This window comes from Camarhynchus parvulus, chromosome 1 (genome assembly GCF_901933205.1).
Source record: "Camarhynchus parvulus chromosome 1, STF_HiC, whole genome shotgun sequence".
NCBI lineage: Eukaryota > Metazoa > Chordata > Aves > Passeriformes > Thraupidae > Camarhynchus > Camarhynchus parvulus.
In genome coordinates, this window is record NC_044571.1 from 14,080,277 (window position 1) to 14,106,670 (window position 26,394).

Below are 26,394 nucleotides of genomic sequence, written 5' to 3' on the forward strand. Positions count from 1 at the left end.
CAGACTTGTCTGTCCCAAACATTTGTGCTGAGCTGAGAAATGCACTGTGAATCCTACTTGCTTTTCCTACACTTGCCTGTTTGTGGGAGCCCAGTTCACAGTGTAGAGTAAAATCCTGGAGGATACTAACATCCTGTAAGGTACTCATCTAAACAACTGTGTTTCCAGGCAGCAGTGTTTGTCTCAGGGAAATTGTGACTAGGGGACTGCAGGCTGTGGACAGTTGAGTAGCATTAAATGCACCCTCTTTGGCAAACTGGTTGAAGTCCCAGCCACATAAGCTCAGCCTGACCCCATCTCACACCTCCAAGCACAGGCTCAAAGGCCAAGTAAGCCTGAATGCCAAGTGCAGGCATGGTACAGGGGTTCAGGACACAAGAGCAACATGGGATGGGATGTACATAAGCATAGGCTGTGCATGTTGCAGTGCTTTATTCACCTCCTGTCCCACAGACTCTGCATGTCAGGATTGTAACTGCATTACAGGTATGACAACACACCTCAGAAACATGGCAACAGCACTGTTGGGTAGATTCAGTATTTGCAACTGTTGTTTCAAAGGGTACTAAATTTTACACATATTATCACCTGAGATGTACTCTGGCTGGTACTAACATCTGACTTGGGATTTTCCCAAGACAGACATATACTGAAATTAGGTGGGTGAGCCTGTTAGGTATCTAGGTATGAAACCATTTGATCAATCTCTGGTTTTCTTTGCATTTGATTATTAGCCATTCACCCTCAAGTGTCAGGCTGATCTCTCCAACCATGTCTACAACAGCACTGGCCATCCCAGTCACAAAGCCCCATGCATGCCCAAGTATTCCTCAACCCACTACCAGCATCAAAACCACAGTATCTTGGTGCATGCACACCAGATAAAAATCTGCCTCAGTCTCTGTAGAGAGAGCTGTGTTTTGTGCAGTATCTTCTTGGCAACAAAGTAAGAGAAACCAAAATGTTTAATAATATGCTCTCAGAATCTGCTGTGTTTCACAGCTGTGGGTGGCTGTGCCCACAGAAATGCACTGTGAAGAGAAAGTGTCCCCGTGCAGCACACGCTGCCTTGGTTGGTGCCTGCAGAGAAGATGGTGCTCAGTGCTTCACACTGGGAGACCACAATGATATTCTCAGTCATAGATCCTGCTGAAAGACTCTCCGGGCCATTAAGCCTGCACTGAAATTGCTTAATGCACAGTCAGGAAAATAGAGTGTGTCTGGAAACCCAGCACAAGGTTGAGGCCTCATTTAGGGATCTTGTGCAGCACTCCCAACCACAAAAGGGGAGTAGGTTCCTCCTAGGACTCGTAGGGATCCGCTGCACCACAGTAATTTAGATCCCAACCTTCAGGCAATGAGGGTCTGCCATAATATCCTACATTTTTAAACTGGGATTTTGCAAATGGAGCACCCAGTCAATTCTGTGCTGTCCTGTGAAACAGTCTGTTTTGGTCAGGTGTAGCCCTTTCTGACCTGTACTAAGAAGTACACATTTGCATACAGGCACGGACAAAATGAAATCACCCTCGGTCTCACCTGAACTGTGGGGACACAGTCAGCAATGCTTGGGGTACACGGTGCACACACACTATAAACTCCTCAGCACTATTTTTTATCATGGCAAACAAAATAAAATGAGCCAATATTTAAGAAAATGGTACAAGTCACAAGCTAATTTTAAAACTATGATCACATATTACGTATATATATATACGTTATATATATATATATATATACATATAAACCATGATGACATATAACTATTAAAATGAAAATCATTCTACATATAAATCTCTATCTTTGAAGAAATACATTCATGTACACAAGACATATGTAAACATTCTGTAATTCTTCTATCTATTTAAGGGGAAAAGAAACAAAGAGAATGAGAAAAATTTAATTAAGTAGAATTAAATAATGCCTTGGTATTCATAGCCCTAGACTTCACCACAATCCCTAATCAGTGATGGTGGTAACATGGTCACTACTTTTTATTTTTGGAGTATTTTAGAGCCATTTGCTAATAAAAAAATCTTACTGTTTAATGTTGTATTTTCAAATTATTTTTTTTAAGTATACCAAATTCTGTTTAAATTAACAACCTCCTACTATAATGATTATACATGCAATTCAGCACTTACATGGTAAATCCTGAACAGACCCACTGATTTCAATTAAATAAAATTATTGATTTAGGTTTTGGGAGAATGATTGATGTTTTTCTTGTATTTTTTACTTTTGAAACAATGTAATATTTGAGATTTTGTTGTTACAGTGATAGCAAGTATGCCATATAAACACATTTTAAAAACAGAGATACATTTGAGAGAAAACTTGAGTGGATCTTCTATTTTGATAAGCAAACTAAGTTATAGTTCAAAATCCACTTTTATATATAAAGAGAACATTTATTCCACTTAAAAATCAGTAAAGGGTTGTTTTGGCATTTAAATAGCAGGCTGTCAGCTCTATTTAAAAGTGTCACTTGCTTTCCTATGTTTCCACAAAAGACCTGGCAAAAGTTAAAAGTCGTATTTCTTTCAATGCAACAGAAGGAGATGTGTGTTAGCAAAATCTGGTTTTAGCTGCTGGAATATTTCTGTCTGCATGGCCTGCTCATCTACTGACTCCCCAGACCTGTTGCACATGTGAACCGAAAGCATTTGAGCCAAACCTGCGCTGTACATGCAAGTCTGTGCTTCTGGAGCAAGCACCAGGGAGTCCCTGACTCTGTCTGGCCTCCAAAGGGTCTCCCTGCCCCAAAGTCCTCCCAGGAATGCCTCTTCATCCTCTTTAGCTCAGAAACACCAGAAAATCTCCCAGGAAGCAGAGTGCCCTGGGTAAGCTGGTTTTTGAAGAGAGAGGGACAAAGCCCCAAGGAGGAAGACAAGGGAGGAGGGCAGGGGTCTGCTCACCTCTGCTGCTGGCATGGGGTGCAGACCCCGGGGTGTGTGAGCTCACCCTGTGCACCAGGGGAGCTATACCGCATGGGAGAGTGCCATGCAGGACAGGTACAGCTGGCAGGATGAATTTCCCCATGGTGCCCGTAGCTCAAGCCTCACTAGCTGAGGAAGTGGTCACACGTGGAGTTAGTCTGTTAAGAAACCTGGGTTTGTCTCACATATGACATGCTATGACTCATATCAGCAGGCAAAATTGAAAACTGGTTTTCATCGCTAGGTAATTTTTGGACAGATTTTATGCATGTCGTGGAAAATAAGCACTTAAAAATGAGAGCCTCCTGCAATCATCCATGCTAGGTTAAGGTTCACCATGTTACAGAGCAGCCAAGTGACACACAGCAAACCTCCTGAAGATGGAGTAAGGCATACTGGGTACATTTGGGGCAAACAGGTTTTCAATCTGCTTTAAATTTCTAAGGCTACAAGCAAAAATATCATTTGCTTCTAGGAGTGCTGTCCCAGTGGAACATGGGCCAGTGGAATATGAATTTGTTTACCACTCTTCAAGTTTCTCCTTTTCTGGCAAGAAAGCTACAACTGCACCATCTCAGGCATACACTTAAATTCTCCGGTTTTAGTGATGTTTGTCACTACTCTTACTCATAATACATAGATCAACCATATGTGAAACACAATGTTCAGAAAGTTGCAAAAATTCAGTTAAAGCACATCCAACTTACTATTTTTACTGATTAAAAAAAAAATTACTAGTTTGGAACTCAGCTTGGGCTTTTCACAAAGCATCCAGACTTATTCCAATTTAGCTAACTCACCTCTGGATTCTCTGCCAGAGGTTTCATGACCTGAAAATGACTGATCCCCTTTCTGCACACCTCTAGGCTATTCCCTATTTGGGGGATGCCATTTATTTGAAGCTCACAATGTGTATCATCTCTCTCACAGCCAGACCTAAAATGAAGCCACATCAGTTCCTGCTGATGTTCCCAAGGTCCTCATTGACCACCCAGGCCCAGTACATAAAGTGTACCACAAACGAATATATAAATATACACACACACATTCTACATGTAGCTACAGAGATAGAGACAAGATTCCCTTCTTTAACCTCTGAACTTCCAGTATATTCTCATACATGTGAAAGTTTCTCTTGAGGGATTTCACTACTTGAAGAAAATCAGGATGTCAGTGCCAAACTTTCGGTGCCTGTTGCTGTTTGGGACACCTCTGACAAAGCCCTCCACGGAGCCCTTGCATGCACTGAGCTCCCCACAGTTACAAGAATGCAGACAGTGACAGTGTAACAGCTTTCTGTTACTCTTTGCATAAATGAATGTTCATTGAACACGCCGCATCACCTGTAACATACTTTTCACAAGTGTATATTGGAGCACCAAAAATGAAGAGGAAATGGCTGTACAGCACTTGGTTTCAATATTAAGATGTTCTCTGGACTGACTTCCTATGGATACAGGTCCTCTCTTCCAAAAAACATTGTAAATTATCTGAGTCATCAGCAGTGTTCTGAAGCCAAGAAGCACGACCGTGTGCAGGGATTTCACTGGGCTTTGTGTTGGTGAAGGGGGAACCTGGGCACCATGTTGGCTGTGTGTCTGTCCTGTGTGCCAGCTGCAAGCTCTACCTGCTGCTTTTCAACTGCTCAGGAAAAGGCCGGTGTCTGAAACAGTCTGCACCATTTGCTTTTCAAGTCTATTTCTTTCCCATGCAATAGTGGCTTCTCTGTTTGGGTTCCTTAAGGGGCTGGAGACATCATCCTTCAGGAGGAGAGCTGGAGTGAGGAAGACCAGCAGGTGAAGGAGGTGATTAATCAGCTCCACTTTGGGTGGAAAGTGCTGACTTTGGTGAGCGGACTAATTGGAACATTGAGTGAGGAGAGGTGGCCTGGGAACCTAGTTCTGCTCTTACTCCCTCTTCCACATGAGGAACAGAAATACCATGTGATGCTTGAAGGACTGCATGCTGCTTAGAGATGTCATAAAAGACTGAGGGACTGAGAACAGAAAAGGGAGAAGAAAAAAGCATGATGAGGAAAGTGACATGCCTGGGATTCTGTCTGTTCGGGGTAGATAAAACCAGATAATTTTATTCATTTCTTAGAAGACGGATGAAAGGAACAAACCACAAAATGCTTTAGGACTGTAACTGAGCTGCACAGGGTTGAACTGGGAAAGCTGAGCAGATGGAGTGACAAAAAACCAAGTGTACTTCCAGGGCACTCTTGGAGTGCTTTGGCAGTACGAAAAAAGGAAAGGATGAATGGTGGAAACCACAAGCAGCTGAGATACAACTGCAGGGCACAGTGGGGACCTATGTGAGTGCCAAGGAAGTTGTGAAGAATATAGGGAAAATGGTGGAAGCAATGGGGCCAGCTGTGGCTGACGAGAGGGGAGGATGAGAGAGGAGAAATTTAAAAGAAAACCCAACCAAAATGGCAGAGGGGACACACTGACAGGAATGTGAAAACCAGCAGAAAAGATGAAGGAAGCTTAGTGAGACCAAAAGATGCTGAGAGTTGTGCAGGCATTAGGAAGGAGATGCCATGGCCTGGAGCAGGAAGATGGGTGAGACCTGCTGAAGGAGGCTGCCAGATACTGCAAAAGAGATGGATGAGATGGGAGAAAGAGACATGGGGGCAGCAGCTGAGCCAGATGAAGGAGGACATGCTTCTTCACAGCATGAAAGGACAGCAGAGGGACAGTTGGTCAGGTAGAACGAGAAAGCTTAGCTGGGGAATAAAAAAACAGACTCAGTGAGCTTCACATTTTTATTTACTGACTGCAGGAAAATTGGTGGAAAAATACTATACAAAGTCAAACATTTGGGAGTGTGTGTTACTTTTGCGTGTGGACTGAAAGGCAATGGGGAGACCTGTGGAGGGGCTGCTTCACTGTCTTTGAAACTCTATATGTAACCAGTGTTGACTCTTCAGTTTTATTGAACATAGCAAACACTTGGGTGCTTGATAGGGAGGATAATGGATGCTTTTCGGGCATATGAATTTGGCAGATGTTGCAACTCTCTACCACCATGTTCTTCCAGAGAACTGAGTAGCTGTAGGGAGAATTGTAGGGGGGCACAGTATGTAATCTTATCCCCCAATGAGTTGCAGCTGGGGCCAATTAAGAACCACACCTGTAACCAATTAAGATCAAGTAGCATAAAAGGGTGGAGTCAGAGTAAGAGTCAGAAGACTGCAAGGATGAGGAGATGGCTGCTGTAAGGACCAGGATAGAGGACCCTGGGAGAGTCCGAGGATGAAGAGGATAGACAACCCCAGGAGAGGGTGAGGACCAGGAGAGTCCCAGGAGAAGATGGTGAGTTCCCCTGGAGGGGATAATCCAGAAGAGCGAAGACCCCAGGAGAGGGTTGGAGAATCACGAGAGGATGGACTCTGAAGCTATGGACATGCCAGGGCTCTGTAGCAATTTAGCAGCAATATCCTTCGCTGGATTGCTGCTGGATTAGCTGCAGATGCTTCAGGAAAAGCCCCTGGAGGGGATGGATTCTGTAATGTAACTCTTGTAATGTATTGTTGCAATGTATAAGTATTGTTGTAATGTGTATAGGACAACAAGCAGCAGCCAGGCCAGGTGCCTTACAGGAACTGAGGCACAGCACCAGTGAGCCCCATGTACTGGTGTGTGCTGGCCTGAACACCCTCAGGTTTTTGTGCTGCTTACCAGCTGTCCTGCTTGGTTTACTTGCCTGTTGCCTTCATGGTCCCTAACCTTCAGCAGTCCTCTCACCTGCTCTCCTGTGCTTTTCACTTCTATCATCAAACACACTGACCTCCCCTCTTCTGTTGCCTTTTTCCTTCCAACCTTCTTTCCCAACTGTCTCTGACCTCAGATCCCATCTATGGTGCTCTGACTTTTTGCATTTTTAAAGCCCCCATACAGGTATCTGAGCTCACTTTTCCATCAGCACAGCTCTCCCCAAGGCAAGCCATATGGAAGGTGTGCCCCCAACAAATCTGTGTTTCTATGAAGTGACTGGAACTTCTCTGCATCTGTAAGGTGCCACTACGAGCCCTGGTTCCTCCAGGTACCTTCCAAAGTGCTCCACACCTCACCTGCTCCTGTGCCTCCTCTGCAGCCCTGTAAGGGCATCCTTCTCCCCCTGACTTTCCTCCACTTGAGGAGGAACCTCAGGAGAACCCTGCCTGGGTCCTGCCTGACATTTCCACCTGCTCCTTCCCACACATCCCTCCCTGGATCTCTCTGCTGTCTGCTTTTCCTTTCTTTCATCCCAGAAGGGGCATCATGCAGGGTGGGATGCAATGGGGGTTGTAAGAAGGGGTTTTCATTTGCCCGTTTTTGCGGAGTTTCACACACGGCTGCCTATAACTTCCTTTTACAGTGTGCTACAAGCTGAAGGCACTCTCATAACTTCTACCTGGTTTTCCCCTGCCAGCATTGGAGGCTAAATATAAGCTCAGGGAGCTGGCCCTGTGTCCCTGCCCATATCTGGCAGCGCCCGGCGTTCCAGCGCGGTTCCACAGAGCCGATGCTTTTCATGAACTTGGCAGCTGAAGAGAGCCACTTCTCCCCGAGTAAGCTGTATCCATTTCTGAAGGAACAGCAAACACACTGCTAGTCTGCAGTGCAAAGGGCTATGCTGCAATTTTCTTTTGAGTGCCTAGGTTCCACTCTGCCTCTGGGAAGGGAAAAAAAAGTCACGCCAAAAACTTGTTCAGACAGTGCTGGTTGTTGTCCAATGATTTGTTTGGTAACACTGTGATTTTTTGAGGGAAACATTATTTTTAAAGGTTTGGCAGTTTTTAAACAGCATTTAATGTGTAAGGGAAACTTATGATGGATATATTAGCATCTGTGCCAGACCAAACATCTGTAGTTTTTAATGAAGAAGGCAACAGGAAATCAGAATTTTAATTCTGTTTTTCAGCTGACACTATAAATCAGCTATTTTAAACCCAACCTAGCTGTAGAATTAATTTTTTTTGCTTCCTATGGCCAAAAATGAACATCCCTAATTCAGCAAAGTATTCACAAGATCTAGACATGTCAGCAAACTTGTCCTTAAATTACTTGTTTGCACACTGATAGATGTGGATGGCAGTTTTTAAAAAACCAGAAACATGAGCTAATTCATACTATGTCCAGACAAATGGTGGGAGCCTGCTAATTTTCCCAGGTTTTAGGCTTCACTTTCAGATTGGAAGTACCTGTGTTAACCTATAACTAGAGAAGAGCAGCTCCCAGTTTGACTTGACAAGATATCCCAGAGAAAAGAGTGGCTGCAGCCAGCCTGGACTCTGCTGCCTCGCCCCACAGCCATCAGTGGGGTTCAGGCCAGTCCCAGCCACAGCCTCTCACAGATGGACCTCCAGGCATCAAAGGGAACCTTCACTATTTAGTATCTGCTGGGGAAGGGGGTCTCTGGCAACATTTCTCCCAGCTTCAGTTTTTGCCATTGAGTCAGAAATCAGGGACAACAAAAAAAGAAACCTGCCTCACCATAAAAATCGTCACAGTAGTGACATACTCAGACTATGTAGAGTCATCTTTTGTAAGATGGGTTACAGTAATCTGCCTTAATCAAAAGTAAAATAAATTAGAATAAACTACCATGATTAAATCCAAAGTATGAAGTGTTTAAACTGGCATGTCATATTTAACAGGTGGAGTAGGCAAAAGATATTCCTGCCTACACTTACACAGCCTGAGCTTAAGACTGTAATTTGGTAAGTAATGGTAATTTAGTAACTTTTAAAATTCCCTGTTGATGCAAAAGATGAGGATTCAACATCTACAGAGGCTGGTACCCTTCACTGTAGCTTGTTTGTTCTTGGAAATGGCTGATGAATAAGGGATGTCAAGGAAAACAGGATGAATGGAAGAAGTATTACAAAGCACTTTGATCAGACTATTTTCCAGACATATTGCCTATATTTTTAGACTGGGCTTGTGACTGGACAACCTATTCAGAAAGTAATTCTTGAAAATATGAAAAGGTTGATAATTGCAAAACATTGCTGACCAGCTAATACATCTTGGAGACAGTGATGGTCTCCAGATAAACTTATTGAGGAGAAATGGTGTGAGGTAAACGAGCTATAATTCAGCAAGGACAGGGGCAAACTTCTGCATGTTGTTTGGAATAAATGGCTGTGAAAACAGGGTAGAAAATGACATGAAGGATCTGTGAATTACCATGTACCACCAACCAAATGCCAACTATTTCATACTGCTGAGAAAAAAATGAATGACATATGGCGATGTATGAACAGCAGTGCCATATGCAAGATGTGAAAAATCCTCCTCCTACTCTACATGCTGCTGAAAGCCTCAGTCTGAATCCTGTGCCTGGATTTAGGCACCACACTCCATGGAAGATGTGGAATGGCCAAAAGTAAGAAGATTGCTGGAAGTCTGGTAAACACAGTCTGTGTGAGTCTGAGGAAAGCTGGGATGAAAAGGAAGAAGACTGGGCAAGTGAGAGTGGTACCAAATAAGCAAAGAAAAAGAAAATAAATTATTTTCCTGATGCAATGGATAAATAAGGAGGACAGCTAAGTCACAAAAGGGGAACTCAGGTTAGACATGATGCAAATGTTGTAGTGGTTGTGCAGTGAAACACAGAAGGAAGTGGTCCAAGGAGGAGACAGAGTGCATGATGAAAACTATTTGTTATGAAAGATGTAATCTCATCCTGTGTCAAATGATGTCTGGAGAGTGTCCCCCCGCCTCCGCAAGGCTGATGAAAAGTTAAAAATCCTCAGCTGCTATAAACCAGGGAAACTTCATTAATGTTGTATACCAGTAAAGGGGCTGTGCCTGAAATGTGTCCGGTGTAATTGTTTTTTCTATCTCATTTCTGCTTTTAGCCATGAGATTATGAGTAATAGGTACAGGGCTGCGTCGTTAGCCAGAAATCCTTTAGCTTTCTAAAGGTCAGTTAATCTATGATCTAATCTGATGGTCACTGGAATTAAGTGGAAGCAGTTCAGCGGGCTGTGATGGAGGCTCTTGGTGTCTGTAGCCTTCAGTTGCCTTGACTTAAAACATCCTTTATAAGCAAAACAACATCTAGGTATGAAATACATCTCAAAACACATAAATCTTGCCTTTGTACTTCAAGAAGAAAAAAAAAAAAGGCTAACCTGCCTTTCTAGCTATCTGCCAGCTTTAAACAGTTCTCATTAAAAACTCCAAAATGCTGTCAGTGCCTTCTGTTCACCTGTTGATATTCCCATCCCTTGGGAGATTTTATGCAGCTGGGGAAGCGGGCAAGATTTACATGAACTTGGCTGCTCTATTTTGACTTGTTCATACTGGGAGCTGAGCTGCCCTTTTAAGAGTGGAATACTTCAACCAAGCAAGAGCAAAAAAAAAATCAGGAAAAAGAAAAAAAAACAAAACTAAAAGAAAAGCAGAATTGACTATACAGCCTGGCACTTAAAGGAGCACTAAAATAGACATGTGAAACTTTTCATAGTTATCTGTAAGTCTTTGAGGATTTCAAGTCTCAGCATTGTCACTACTAGTAAATTAAAGATCTGAGAGGTTGTTGCAGTGAGCAGATATTTGATCCCTAAACAAAGCTAATATTTCATAATTTTGAATCAGTTTTCCCACGTACTTTCATTTCATATGTCTGGACTTTGGACTGCTTTTCTGCTACTCTTGTAACACATCAGAAAATCCCCTCCTATCTAAAGTTACACTTAATATACACTACTTAGTTTGAGAAATTGAATTTTATAATACATGAATTGGCATAAAAACCCACCAAAAAAACCCAGAGACTCAGGTCAGAAAGATACCCTTCTTTTGACTCTGACTTTCTGGTGCTGCATTTCCTCTAGATTACAATGTAGTTTAATTTTCACGGATGTCATCTGAAAATGACAGCCGATGTAATGTAGCTGGATTCTGTTTGTCACTGAATATATTCCGTATGTTAACTGGTAGTGTGATGCACTGAAGCATAGTCTTTAATTAAAGTGCAACAATACCACAGTGCAGCAGCACTACAGTACCAGCACAGCACAGGAACCTGGCGCTGGATATAAAAATAGCTGTGCTCAAAACGTGTCATATCACTACATGATGTGACTAAGTCAGTGGAGACACTCTTACACTTGAAACCTGAAGGATTACTGAACACTGATTTTCAGCTGGGGAAGCTGTGATCAAATCAGTGCATGTATTATTCTCCACAAATGAATAATGGCGTGAACAAGGACATATTAAACACCTACAGTGCACAAAGCTTTTCACACTGGTTATGAACCAAAAACAAACAAAGAGGCTCTGAACTCTCCAGAGCTCTCGTTTTGTCTCCCGTGAAGTCCTCCTGCCTCTTTGGGTACAATATACAGAATTCCCACAAATGCCCCGGTGCCAGCAGGAGAGGGCTCTGACTCTGGTTGGGGAGCAAGATGACCAGACTTCTGTCCTCCCCTTTCCTGCCCTCCACAAAAACAAAACAAAACAAACTGAAACCACTCCATACTCCCCAGTGAGTGAAGGTAGAAGAAAACCCAGGGAGATGAAGATGTCTCTGCTGGCACAGGAGCCAGGGAACAGCCCCTTCCCACAACCCTCTGCCGTGGGATGTACTGGTGCTGAGCTTGCAGGTCCATCCCTGACCAGGGCTGCCAAAGTTCTCTACCCCAGGGCTGTGAAACTCTCCCTACACTTGCTCAGCCAACACAAGAACTTCTGGAGAAATGCAACCCAGAACCAACCACTGCTCTTATCCCACAGGGAGACACCTGCCAAGCCAGGACAGCATCACTCTGGTCTCCAAAGGAGCCAGCATTCCCTCAATGCCCAACACGGGCAGCCCTTTGATTTGCCAGCACAGCTGATGCTGTCAGTGTTGCATGGGGACCACTGCAAAGGTCTCCCTCCAAAACCAGAATCACAACATCCACAGAGAAGCAGCAGCTGGGCTCCCTCTCTGCTAAAGGCACGGCATTTGCACATCCTTGTTCCTTTCTACTGCACAGGCTCCACATCCCACAGCCTTGTGCTATGCCATACTGGAGCCCCAGGCATGATTTTAACATCCAGGCACCATAAAAACAGTTTAGGAAAAGAGGCAGTGTGGATTTGGCATGGGGCAGTGCTGCAGGAATGAGACAACAGGAACCATGCAGTGATGCTTGTCTGCTTGCTGGGAAATGCATCAGGGACGCACAAACACACAAAAGAGAGAGGAGATAGTTACCTAACATGACGAAGGGGATTCCCAGGAAGGTGGAATTGTATTTCCCACCAGTGAGATTGATGATCCCAGCAGCAGTCAGGGTGGCAAGGGTCACTGTCAGCAATCCCAGCAGGCCAAGCCAGGGTTTGCTGCGGACACAATCCTGCATGGAGCAGCAGAGAATGGCCAAGGTGACCACAAGGACCAAGCTCGTGATCAGGTAGCGTTCTGACACCCTGCTCGTCTTCTGGAAATCCTCCTTCAGCGAAGAGGAAGTGAAAGGATACATTTTGACTTTCCTGTTGGATTTCTGGAAAAGTTCAACAGTGTCACAAAAAATGGATTCCCACTTCTCTGCCACCATGTCATTCAAGGAGTTGATTGCCTGCAAGTAGTAGGTGAGCTGAATGGCTTCTGCAGACTTCACCCGGTCCTTGCTGTGCACAGTAACCCCACCGAGCTGATGCCCATTGTACACTTCCCTGCCATCCTTTAAGTGAGTAATCGGGTAAGTGATTGCAAAATTAGTTCGATTAGAAGAACGAGCAGCCTTTAATTCCTCCAGTACATGCACTATGTCGTCCACTATGCATGTCTTGTCATTGTTCAGGATACATATATGGGCAAACGTGTAATTGAAACCAGGTCTTTGAACTTGGATCCTGGTCACTGCAGAGTGCAACTACAAGGGAAAGAGAAATCACACACGTTATTCACCAGTTCATCTCGCACAGCAGCAGCCAGAACCACAGCAGCTCCTCGCCGCCGTCCCTTCGCTATTGATCTAAGCAACAACAACAAAAGTTCTGGTGACTGCAGTATTAATAGCACACTCATTGCAAAAAAAAAAAAGAAAAAAAAAAGGAAACATGCATTAAATCAGCAGTATTATTCCCCTGTGTCCTTTGCTGGTAACTCTGGCATAATGTGATGTCTGTATCTGCCACATGCAGCTGCTGTTTGGCCTCTCTAAATAAGTAAACTCAACAGGTCCAGCTAAAGCCCAACCATGTCCAAGGACATTGTTGTGCTCAGGATTACCCAATTACCCTCTCAAGAGATCAGCCTGAATTACAGAAGGCAGAAGAGCACTGTGACCAGGTGTGCCACCTGTGCAGGATGCACTGGCAGCCTGGCAGTGCAGGGGACCAGCACAGGCCACAGCTGCATGTCCTACCTGTAGAGACTGCTGGCACAGCAGGGAAAAGAGATCTGGCAATAATTAGTTTGCCCTCTTTTGTCCTCCCTCTTTCCCCCATCAAATCCTCAGCAGTCTGAGAGTAGGAAGCAATGGCAGAGACAGACACTGATTTTCTCTTGCTCTCTCTGAGAGGTTCTATTAATTAGTGAGGGTCCCCTAACTTTAGAGTTTGTAGGTTATTTAGGTCTAGCAGCTCTTAGTGCACCTTCCTTTTTGTTTCTCATCCTTCTGAAATTTGCCATGCCTGAGCTCTGATCTCAAAAATATTCAGTTATTTTTGAGCATCAGAAAGCCAGAAAAAATTACCATCTCTTCTTGAAAAAATACAGAAAATTCATGTAACCTTTTCTGAATCCATTTTAGTCAACATAGAAGAAACAAGAAATTTGAGATATGGCAAAAGAATAGCCCTAATAGGCTAGGGTTACAGTGTTTTTCAGAAATAAAATATTGAGTATGCTATTGTGTATCATTCTGTCTGGTGATAAACACTGTTTAAAAAATAGAAGATGGTGTGCAGGAGAGCAATAGAGCTTATACACTCCTCTGGGGGCAAAGGAAAAAATGTCTAATAATCCTGGCTAATCTCCTGTATCTGTTGAAACTAAACAGTCATAGTGACTTTTGTGCGGTATTTGAGACTTATTTGCAGCATCCCACCCAGCCACCCTTCCCCCTCCTAATTTATATGGTACTATCAATCTGATTGTTTTGTGATTCCATTGCACACTCTGTGATGGGTATAAATTTCACTATGTTGCCTCCATTCCACAGGATAATATAACATCATATAGACAAAGATTACAACATTCCTATATTCTCATCTTGTTTCTCTAGGAGCTTGGGGGTGTATTTTTCCACCTTTGAGTAGCTTTGATTTTTTTGACAGAAATAACAGTTCAATACCGACATTAGGAACATAAGTTTGAGAAATGAACTGAACTAACAAATCTTTTCACAGTTCTGTGAGAACACGATACCTGGCCATGGTGAGAAGCAAAATTTTCCATTGTGGTGGGAGAAAAAATGTAATTTTCTGTGCAACAGTTTAGAGTCTTTTGCACAATTTCTTCTAAAACAAAACAAAATAAAATATTTGCAGGAACATGACAAAAAATTTAACCTCTATGGGGAATACTTCCCATCTTTTCAGTCTGGAGTTGCAAAGTTCCGCTGTTTTGGGGTACAAATTCTATTGTAAGTGACTACAATTTGGGGAAAATGCCCTGATTTACCAGATCAAAGACAGATATCTGATTTTAATTTTTTTGCAGTGGGAGCTACTGAATGGTTTTCATTGACAACAGCTATAAAACAAGACGTCACATAAAGAATTGCAGCTGAGGGAAACCAGGAGGAATAGAAGGAATTTCCTGCCTTTATTAGATTCACAATACAACTTCTTCAGAGAGGATCTATGGAGTGACACCATGCAGAAGAAACTAAACTGACATGAAACTTTTATCAAACAGTGTGTATTGCTATTTACCCACCCTGCCTCTCTGCAGCATTTGCTTCCTTCCACATCTGAAGCACTTTTAATATTTAGGTTATAAAATAACCTCATCTCTTATTTCATCTTTAGTGAAAGGCTAGAAGCTAAATGTCATACCTAAAATACTCCTTTCCTCTTGGAAATTATCATTCCAGGCTGAGGAGCTTGTTCTGCAGCAGTGGCCTGGTGCTTCCGAGACTGTGCTGGGCTGGAGCAGGTGCTGCATGGGGAGGACCTGCCCATCCCACCTCTCAGCAATGGGGCTTTGGGGAAGACAGGGAAGCAGGCAGACAGCTCTGTGCCCTGGCACATCCTGGCAGCTGAGCAGCCCCTGGAGTTGGCTGCAAGCTTGTGCAGTTTAGAGCAGCTTTGAGATATATTCTGAGCTTTGCCAATGGCCACGTTTGGTCTCAAATTGGCGGCAAACAGCCAAAGAAGAGGAAAGCTTGCCATTCTCTCCATCCCAACAAAGGATGCTGAGAACTGCACCAGCATGCCCAGGGATTCAGCACTGGGAATTCTGACCCAGACTTTCCTTCTCAAGACAAACACAACACTTTATCTGCACTTTTTTCAGACTGGATGCTAGGAAAGCCCTCTGCTGCCTCAGTGCAGGGCAGGGTGTGCTGCAGCATGGTGCAGGCTCTCTCTCCTTTCTGCCTTTGCTTGCCTGTGGCAGCCTGTGAGCCACAGGATGCTGCCTCCTCTCTGATGAGAGCTGCAGTCCCATGGCACTCTCCTCTCTGCTGCCATGCTAGGAATTCAGCTGTGCCACAGTCATAACCCTGGGTGAGTGGGTTCCACAGAAAACAGAAGCTCCAAGAGCTTACAAGGGCACATCCTGTGAGTTCACAGGATTGCACAGTCTGCAATTTGGCTTACCTATGGAACACCAGGAGGTCCCCCAGGAAACTTCAGTCTGATGGTAAAGGCTGTTGTGTGATGGGGAACATTAGCAATATGCTAATGCATAGTGCATATTGCACTCCTCAGTGCAGAGGTTTCTAATAGCAAGTAACCATTTAACTTGGAACAAACCTGGCACCTAGTCCTGGGACAAATGACTGACTACCAGATCCTCATTGATCCAGCTGCTCTTATCCTTACTGATCCTATGAGGAGAAAGGGAAATTAAAAGGAATAACAAAATCTGAATGAATGGGTCTTCTTGAAGGGAGACATGCACTGCTTGCTCATCACTCCCAGCTTTTTTCAGCTAGCTAACAGTGCAAGGAACCAAAAAGCAGCTCACTGCTGAGATGCCAGAGCACTGCAGCATGAGAACTGCACAGCCCCACCTAAGCTCCCTCACCATGGTGGCACACAGTCCCTGAAAGTGTTCAGACATGAAATAATAACATCCACTTCTTCCTTCTGCCATTGTTTAAACAGTGACCATTCATTGGACTTCCCCTCTGCCTTCTGAAAATGGTATTTAGGTGTCCTGCACCATCTTAGAGATTTCTAAAATTGTGTTTTCCTTTAGTCTTTAGTCATTTGCATTTGGTAACACCTTGGTCTTGGTCTTCGCTTACTTTAAATCCCATGCTCACTCGGTTATTTATTTTAGACAGAGAGGAATGATGGCTTCAACACGGAGACAAATCCCTTGCAGCAAATATCTCCAGGTGAGGGCTGTACTGGTCTCACACCTCCCCACCAAGCCATGTTTAAGCCTGTGGCACAGCTGACAGATGAGAGGTGGTGAAACTGCACTTCCCTGCCAGCTGGTTCTGTCCATGGGCCCAGGAGGGGACGCCCAGAAGCAAAAATCCTTCCACTCATCCTGGGCTATGCCATTTGCACCAGGGCCTCAGAGAGCCATGGCTGAAAGTTCTTCAAACTGTTTTATTTTTGCTGGTCCTCCTATCCTTGCCACTCGCACAGGAAGACAGGTGCTGGGAACCAGAGCCCCTCAGTTTGGGTGCCCTGGGATGGCCAAGCCCCACACTGGGCTCTATGAGCCAGCTCTCCACTGTCCAGAGCTTGGCACAACTTTCAGCAGCGCCATCAAAGCTGAGCCTGAAGGCAAAAGGTTGTACTTGGAGATGTATGGTCAGGACAGAAAGGAAAGCCTGTTTTTATTCTTAAGTCCCTGCAAAAATGCAGGAAGCTACAAGAAGGGGTGAGAAAAACCTGTACCCCTTTGCTTTGTCAAAAAATCCTTTAATTCAAAAGTGAGAAGGTATTACCAGAATTTTGTTAATTTAATCAGGTAACAAAGAAGTCTGCAGCCTCCCTGTGAAGGAAACAGATCCCTTCCCAGCAGGGATGGGTTAGAAACTGCTGATTCATCTGCACAATGGTCCAATCCCAGAAATCCTTTAAACTCATATTACATAATTTCCTACCCCAATCAAATCTATGGGCAAAGGGGATGAGAACCCAACCACCAGTGTCCCACTTGGATCTCACCTTGCTGGTGGCACAGTTTGGCTCCCAGGGAAACTCCACAGTGACAGCCACAGCAAAATGCAGTGGGACCATTTCAGTCTTTAACAAGCTCCCATGCCCAGCTCATGAAATCACATCCTGCCTCTCCTGGAAGCTGGGTCAGCCACAGACACCATTTCTAATCATAAGGATGTGTACAGCTACCTCCTGCTTATCATACATACCTCAAAAATATGTTTGGTTTTGCTGCTGAGCAGTGATATGTGGTGTTTATAGAGGACATAACTCATTGTAAGGACTCGACTATACTTTGTACTTGACATGCAGTCAATGAATGGCCAATGAGACAAAACTAGCTAGATATATGGATGTCCTCCTGCACTGCCAATGATCTGGCAGGCAGACGTGTTTAACTCTCAGGAGCACCATCTTTGCAAAGCCGTATTACTTTGTTGTTGCTGCTATTATTTGACTTATTTAGTCTTGCAGTCTCCATCTGATGGTTCAAATCCAATATTAGCTTTGCTTTTCAGTGTTGCTACTCTTAGAATATTTTCGCTGTCACTTTCACCAGGTCTGTTTTTTCTGAGTCCTAGAGCCTGAAGTATTGCCTTTTTTTTTTTTAATCACAGCTTTCATTAAAAAAAAAAAATTCTAAACTCATGATTATGGAGGAAAGCCTGAGAAGGCTCTGAACTCATTACCTATTACTGTTTAGAATTTTATTACTGTTTTGGATTCGAGACTGAAAAACTAGAAAGCAGGATGAAGACAATAATTTTAAATATACACTTCTTTTTTATGAGAAGCTGGTTTACTCTTTTAGTAATTTTTACAGGTAACTTGTGCCAAGGAAAATGAAGAGGAGAAAACGTCTTTAATGGATAGCTATAAATTTCTCCACTTCTTCTATGATCTCAGTAATCTCTGGCATTTCATACCTTTGCAGTGTACTTTTTTATTCACGTCAAGAGGTGGCCTCAGTCAAAACATAAAAAGGTTATGAGAGGGAAAAGACTTGCACAGCTTCCAGCTTAATTTACAAAAAATCCCCACTGTGGGTTCTGCGGATAGGGGCAGAATTAAACTCTCAAGAGCGCATTTTCATCAGAAGGTGCAGAGAGGGAGGGCAAGGGAGCCCCTGGCCAGGCTGTGCCCTGCTGTCAGTCCAAGACCATGGGTTCAGGGTAAGGGTTCAAAGAGGGTGGTGGGCAGTGGCCTCCTGACCATGCCAGCCTAGCAAGGGATGAATTGCCTGCACACAGCCAGCAGAGGAAGCCAACAGATCCTAATTGCTCGGGATAAACATTAGAAGTCACAGCTGGAGAGCAAGCAGCAAGGATCGCTCTGAGTAGTTTGGCTCTTTTTCTCAGTCCTACAATCAGGTTTCCTGAAGAGATGCTAAGATACTAATTATGCACGGGATTTATTTTTGCAACTAATTTTTTCAGCTGTCTAAACCACAAGGATTTATCTTTTCTCTGAACAATTTTCATAAAAATAAAATCTAAAAATGGTTCAACTACAAGTCATCAACTGAGGGACAACTATTAGTGCTTGAAGCGGCAGATGTGCATACATTTACATTTCCATCTGTCTTCTTGGTAGCTACAGAAAATCGCTAGATATGATTTTTCTCTTCTAATCTGAAGTGGAGAAGCTTTTCTAATCAATACCATCTTAATTCTGACACCTTGTAAATCTGCCTGAATTTGTTCCACCGAGAGAAGCCCACTCTGTTTTTTGGGCGGACTGCTGCTGGATGACAGGACACCTGGGCAGCAGAAACCTCTCCGCGCAGCCTGGTGTGCAGCAACAAGATAAATTTTTCATGATGGGGAAAAAAGAATAAAACTTCGCTCCTCTGTCTGATCTTGCATCAGTTCCACCACGGGTGGCTTTCTCCATGCACTTCAGATGTCTCCATGAACACCCTTCCATCTTTATACTGCTTCTCAGGGGGCTCTTGCCAAGGAGAAGCCTGAGGAACAGCCCACAGGGAAACCTTAATAGCTGCAGGTTCACAGCCCACGGTCTCAGTTAACAACTCGGCTCCTCCTTCTGTCTTTCAATAAGAAAGAGGGGGTTCTCTGGCTGTAAACCCCAATTTAAAGGCAGGGCCTTGTCCCAGCATTTAGGAAGTACAAATGTGGTCAGTGAGGAGGCCTGGCAGCTCTCCCTCAGCCCTGTGACACTGCCTGGGGGTGGCCTGGTCTCGGTGGCTGTGACTCACAGATGTCCCTGGCCTCTGATGCCTGCCCTGCCACTTGTGTGCTCCCCAGAGGAGTGATGCCCCCAGCACACACAGCATACCCAGCCACCTATTGAAAACACCTGTCCTCCATGTGTTCTGTTTGCTAGAGGGGAAGCAAAGTCTGACCTTCCAAGGCAGGAAAGGCGAGGCAACACGGGATGCTGGGCATTCTGAGCATGGGCTGCTCGGCCGGCAGCAGTGGAGGGGCATCGGAGCAGGAGGGACAGCAGAGGGGACCTGTCCTGGCTAGTGCTCCTGGAGCAGGGCCAGGGGGTGGTGGGCACCAGGTGGATGTGATCATCCTCCCAGGCACAGGCAACTTCAGGACTTCTGCCCCAGGTGCTGCCCAGTGCCTGTAGGAGAGACCAAACCCTCTTGCCTGCAGGAATCACTCTGAGGAGCTGCTGCTGCTGATACTGGGAGCTCAGGGGGGTTTCTGCACACACTTCCACACTGTCCTTGCAACGTGCTATTTACCTTCCCTCTTCCTTGGCTGTGCCTGGATCTTACCTGCGTATCTTAATTCTCATCTGTTTTCGCATAAGATACATTTTAGCCCTGCAGCATTGTGCTGCTATGACAACAGGCTTGCACTTCTGCTGCTTTCACACCCTTGTTTTTCTTGTATTAGGACTCTTCCCCTCATCTTACAGCCTTGCTCTAAAGACATGACTTCATCCTTTATTTTGTTTTCAGCAGAATGCACTGTATGTTCTATTGACTGTTTCTCAAGAAGTGTTTTTAGTGCCTGAGCTACCCTGAGAGGGTGGAGACCTACTACATCCATTGCTAGATCCACAGCTGACTGCCTGTGTCCAGGCATTCAGGAGTAGCCAAAAGTTTCTAAAAAAAGGATTCCTTGTGTTATTCAGGATTGCAGCAGACCCAGCTTTCAATCACAACCCACTTCCACCGACTTTGGAAGTAATGGTTAAAGTGTGCCATGTTTGCACAGCAAAGCAATTGGGAATACCACAGACAAGGGAACGTGGTTATTTCTAAACAAGGTTGTTTCCTCCTCGAATTTCCTCACACGTACAAAGTAAGTGAGGAAATCCGTGAGGACCGCAGACAGAGCGTGCCAACACACACGTTAACAGGAACAGAATAATTAAGGAGCAGAGAGAGGAAATAAAACCCCAACAAGTATGAGGTCTGCAAGATTTTGGAGCTAAACTGTTTTGTTTTGCAGCAATCAGAAGTTCTGAAGTTCTTAAATAAATTTGTCCTTAATCAGAAATACCTGACTTTACTTCATTTGTGCGTACAAATACATATTTAGTCAGTTACCTAGATCAAATAATAGCCAGTTTAGGAGAGAAGCAATCTATAAGCACTACAAATCTGTAGTTAGTAAAGGTTTCTTTAAGAAAAAAACCCTTGTCATCTACAGATTTTTATATAAGGAAACTGCAAATACAATCCCCTTCAGTAAGGTGTGCTACATTTCAATCCCTTTTCATCTTTAAGTCTTGATATCTTAAGCAGAGTGTTTCCCAAAAAAATATTAGTACTGTGTTATTGCTATAAACACAGTAATGGAAATGGAAAGAGAATATTTTTCTGCAAAAAAGGGTAAAGCTTTAATTTAAAAAAGTCTTTAGTATGGTGCAGTTAACTCACTGTAAGCATACAGGAATAAACAGAATCAGAAGGATTGGTGTGTCAAATTCTAAGTTAGAATGTATTTTCTGAGGTTCAAAAATCTGTCCAGGTCTGTATTCCCACGAGTTTGTACAACTTTAACCTAACAAGTCTCTCGCTGCAAGTGAAAATATCACCATGAAATGATAGAGGGTCTGTTCTAACACTATTTTTAGGTGGGATTCTAGGTTTTTTTAGAGAATTTCTACAGACTTTATATAATCATCTGAACCTCTGCATGATGGTCCACACCAAGTATCCCAATTATTTTTGCTTTTCTAAGCACTCTTTGGAAATACAGGGGTAAAAGCACACTTTCTTCAATTAGGTGTTTTTATCTCCTATCTCTCTCAAAAGACAAATCTTGAGGAAGAAACATCCTGCACAACAACAGCGCAGGATGCCAGTTCCCTATGCTCAGCTATAGAGCAGGTACTGCAGCAAGTAAAATTTCATTATTGTACTCCCACGATATCTCAGTCTCAGGATGCATCTCTTCCATATCTGAGATTCTACCAAGGCTTTTTATTGGAACACCTATTCCAGACCAGAGACTGAGGATATGTTTAGATTTCTCCCTTCTGCAAATGACCATGGCAGCTGGAAATGCAATGTTGGGATGGCAGGCCTAGAATGGTGTAAGCACTTACAGGGAGCTATGAGAACGACGGATAGAGATTTACACAAAAATAAGAAATAAAAGAGTACTTGGCATCCTCTCAAAAGCAAAACTATTCTATAAGGGAGCCACACACCTCTTTGCTAATGAGAGAGCCCCTGTGTGGAGCAGCTTGTGCGTCCAGCAGGACCTGGGGCTGTGCTGGGAGCAGCCAGCATGGTGCTGGCAGATGTGCACTGACAGCGGGAGCCCTCCAGCAGCTCCTGCTCTGGGAGCTCTGCCTGAGCCCTGGGCTGAGACAGTTCTGAGGCTGAGCCCTGCCCAGAATCCCCTCCCAGCCAGCAGCAAGGGATCGTGCAGCACTGGCAGTGGTGACTTGTCAGCCTGGTAACGTGCCCACCAGGAACTGCACTAAGCTAACCAGAGTGTGTTAGAGACGTCACCATTACAGTAATTTCATTGAATAATGAACTGACTTGGATGTTAGACTGATGAACTTTTGACAGGACCATCTATGTTTCGGTTTCCACCGCTCAGAGCCCAAAACTTTGTATCCCTTTACTAAGGAACAGTAACAGAAGCTGACTTCCTCCTCTGCCTAGATCAGGAAAAATCCCCTTTTCTTGGCACATGATTAGGGAAGCTGTAGCTGCTCAAGGCTCATTCTTTTCCCTCTCTGGCAGATGAAGTGGGACATGGCAGGTAAGGAAACCATCAAGATGTGCTGCAAGAGCATCCAGCATCTGCCTGGGGCAACCATCCTCCTGTGTCTCCCATCCTCCTGCTTGTGGGTGGAGATGCAGCAACAGCCATGTGGGAGGAGCCAGCATCCAACCTGACATTTATTCCAAAGCAAAACCTCTCCCTTGGGGAGGTCATCCTCCAGAAAAGGAAAGATAAGCAAAAGCTGCCGTGTAGGTTCTGTGGCCTGACTGTGCTTACATGGCAGCCTCAGAAATGTGAGTGGGATTTACTCTGTGGTTTCACCCAGAACACTTATTTACAAGCACAGTCCTTTAGCTGGTTTGCTCTCGACTGCAGCTGGGGCTGCCTTTGCTCCCTTCTCCCTTTCATGCAACCGAATGTGTATAGGAAAGCCTTGATGGCCACCTTTTTCTTTCTCCTTCCCTTGGTGGGCCCTGTTAACACCAGATGATGTAGGCCTGCATCACCACAGATATAACAATTTTGGGAGCTAGGAGCCCTCCCTCCTGTTTTGCTGTTCTGTGGCCCATGGGACGGGCCATCCCCAAGGCTGGACAGGCAGCTGCCTGAGCCTGCCTCTGCCCACAAACAGAAGCATAATCAGGACAAGGAACTTAATCCATTCTACACAAAACTTATTGGAATTAACTAGATAAGTAAAGAGTTGGAAATAATGCATCAGACATGTCTGACAATGTCTAAACAATCAAAGGGCAATGGTGTTCACTATCTCACTAAAAGAAAAATAATGTTTTTTTAGCGAATTCTGTCTATTAAAAATGGGGCTATGTTAAATACTGACAGAACTTTCTAAGTTATACCTCTTTTGCTGACGTGATAAATCTTATGCAGAAGTTTGCCTGCAGAAAGATTCTGAGTACCATTTATTTGTGTGTCACTCTGCTATTGATAAAACTACAGATCTCCAGAGAAAGCAGTACAGAGAAAAAATCCATTATCATTATTATCCTATGACTGAGTAAATGTGCATATACTGGATGCAAATGCAATTCACAGTGCAAGAAAATGAAGGAATGAAAATCATTTCTCTGGAGTTTTCTCATTCGCCAGTAACATTGCTGTTACTGTACTTAGTGAGTCGACACTCATTAAATGTTTGCTCATTACTGTTGGGTAATATGTCAAAAAGAAAACAGAAAATACTGTGTGGCTCTGTACCACAGTTCTGTATGTGCCTACAGTGGAAATAAAATATAAATAAATTCACTGTAACAGTTATTTCATTGTTTAGTAAAGAGAGAGGTCTTCCTGAAGTCTCTTACAATAGATGTTTGCATCTGTTTTTTCCATTTTAGAAGAGACACTCCGTGAAGTGATAAAGAAGAATTAACATTGGCTTTTATATGGGCTGACAGTTTGACATTCAGAGGGAAAAAAACCCAAACCAATACTGAAATCTTTTGGGCTTCCACAAGGCAACAGCAAAAATGTGCAGGATTGAGCGAGCCACACCTCTGCTTATTTCAAAATGTTCCTTTCCTTTTTCCTGAGCGAACTTGACCCTCTTAACACTCAAGTTTTTGCATCTGTCATCCCTGTTTTTCTTTCCAGGATTGCTCAAAACTACTGGGGCATAAACTAGAGTACCAGCTTCAAGAAACGCAGGTTTCTGACACGTTATGATCTATGGCACAGTGAGATGTCCTGTCAGATTGTGACTTGCAGACTCCGTGCTGCTCAAGTGGGAGGATGCTGCCCGCTCTAACTTGAACCGGCAGCACAGGCTGCACCATGCCTGCAGTCTACAGCTGGGCTGGATTTTCTCTTCATCTACGAAACCGGTGGTGGTGGGCTGGGAGTGGAAGGGAAAAAACCACTACCCACTAAAAATAAACTGCTGAGTTATGTCATTTGCCTTGATGAGCAGTGAGAAGAAGGTTTTGTGGTACCCCTCTCCATGCAGAAGTGCAGTCCAGACACACCAGCAGCCCCCCAAACCATTCTCGGCAGCCTGATAGACTGGTACCTAACTATTTTTGAAGTTTGAGTTTATGAAAGCCCGAGATGCCCTAACTCGGGAGCACAACTGCCACGCGAGTAGAGAGACACCGAAAAAATTATTTAAGCAAGCCAGACTGCCCTTCTCGCTCACCCAAAGCAAATAAAAGCAAAACGGGGAAAAAATAAAAAGATAGGGGGTGGGGGCGGAAAAAAAAAAAAAAAAAAAGGAGGAAGAGCGCGGATCCCGCGGCGCGGGCGGGGAGCGCGGTGCCGGCTCCCGCGGCGGGCTGGCGTCCCAACTGTTGCAGGGAGGTGACCGGGGAGCTGCGGTGGCAGCGCCCGTGCCGGGCGGGCAGAGCACGGCATGCGCGGCTGGGTCCGTGCCGGCGGGCAGGTGCGGGAGCGGGGCGGGATGCGGAGCGCCGGGCCAGGCGGGGTAGCGATGCTCGGGGCCGGGGGACCCGCCGGGGTTACCTTGAGGATGAGATCGGTGTGGTGCTGGTCCAGCATGTTGGCCTTGCGGAAGGAGGTGATGATCACCCGGCCGTACCTCCCAGGCGTCTGCAGGTCGGAGTAGAGCCGGTGCTTGGAGCGGTTCACCGGGAAGAGGCTGTCCACCAGGTTCCTCTCGATCTTGGCCAGGCTGTGCGTGGGGGCCAGGAGGTGCTCCACGCTCTCCTCCACCTGGTAGCGGCTGAAGCTGGCGCCCAGCAGGATGGAGATGAGCACGGGTGCCGAGGCGAAGAACACCGGGTGGCTGGCGACGAAGTGGCCGAGCCGGGAGAAGGACGTCCCCAGCCCCCTGTGCAAGACCTGCCGCAACATCCTAGTGCGGAGGGCGCGCAGGAGAGCGAGCGCCGCGCCGGGGCCCCCGCAGCTCCCCCACGGCCCCCTCAAGACCATGGGGCAGCCCCGCCGGGCGCCGCCTCCCCGCCGGCCGCGGCTGCGGGGGCCGGGGCGGCCGCCGCGCGTGTGCGTGTGTGTGCGGTGTGTGTGCGTGCCCGCCCGCCCGTGTGCGTGCGCGGGGCGCCTCGGGCGCTCGTCCTCCCGCAACGCCGCCGTGCCCGAGAGGAGTTTCCCAGCCCCTCGGTGCCTGACTTCCCAACCCGCCGCCCCTCGGCGCGGAGCGGCGGCGCGGACCGCCGGGGGTGTGTGTGGGGGGCAGCCCCGCCGCCGCCCCGCCGCGGAAAGGGGAAGGGGCAAGCGCCGCTCCCCGCCCCCGCCGCGGAGTTTGCGCGGGAGCGGGGCTGCCCGCAGACTGCTGACTAATCCCCCGGCCGCGGCAGGCGAGGCGAGGCGGGGCGGGCGCGCAGAGCCCTCCGCGGCGCCCCCGCCGCCGCCGCCCTCCGCCCAGGGGCGCGGGGCCACGCCGGGCGGCGCCGAGCACGGGGCGGCGGGCGCAGCGCCGCGCCTCCCGCCGGGGCCCCCGCCCGCCCGCCGGCCGCGCTCGGGACGCCGCGGCGCGCCCCGCCCCGCCCCGCCCCGCCCGCCGCCGCCGGCACCGCCGCCCCGGGACGACGGGGCAGCAGCGCAGGCTGCCCGCGGCCCCGACGGGCGGGCGGCGGGCCGCGGAACGGCCGCCCCCGGTGGAGGGGAGTCGCGTGTGTTTCGTGGGGGCTTTGTTGCGGGGACCCGCCGCCAGAAACGTCCGGGCGCTTCCGCCGGCCACGGGGGCCGGCTGCGTCCCGGGTGCCCGACGGCGCGCCCCGCGGTCCCGCCGCACGGCCACCGCGGCGGCGCCGGCAGCGCGGCACAGCCCGCCGGCCCCGCGCGGCCCGGAGTGGGCATGTGCGAGCGCCGCACATGCCCATTAGGGAAAGCGGGTGCCGGCGGCGAGGCTGTCCCTGCCCGTCTCACGGTCCCCGGCCGCCCGGCATCGTCTCCGGAGCCGCCCCGGGCTGCCCCGGCCGTGCCCCGCGCGGGGAGCTCCGCACCTGCCGCACCGCGCAGTGCCCGGGGAGCGCTGCCGCTCCCCGCAGCGCCGACCCGCAACCCCGG

At 46.4% G+C, this 26,394-nt stretch overlaps 1 protein-coding gene across 2 annotated transcripts in view; it reads right to left on the reverse strand.

Moving 5' to 3' along the window:
- The window catches only part of PTCHD1 (patched domain containing 1), a 39,263-nt gene extending 13,964 nt beyond the window's left edge, over positions 1-25,299 (reverse strand). The window contains exons 1-2 of one of the 2 annotated variants that reach the window (XM_030955536.1): positions 24,871-25,299; positions 12,144-12,804 (exon numbers count right to left, since the gene is read on the reverse strand). In XM_030955536.1, coding sequence (XP_030811396.1) covers positions 12,144-12,804; positions 24,871-25,299 — 1,090 coding nt within the window. Of the gene's footprint in view, positions 1-12,143; positions 12,805-14,303; positions 14,365-24,870 lie in introns of those variants that run through there. The other variant, XM_030955546.1, reaches the window with a different exon arrangement.
- Positions 25,300-26,394: the final 1,095 nt, after the last annotated feature.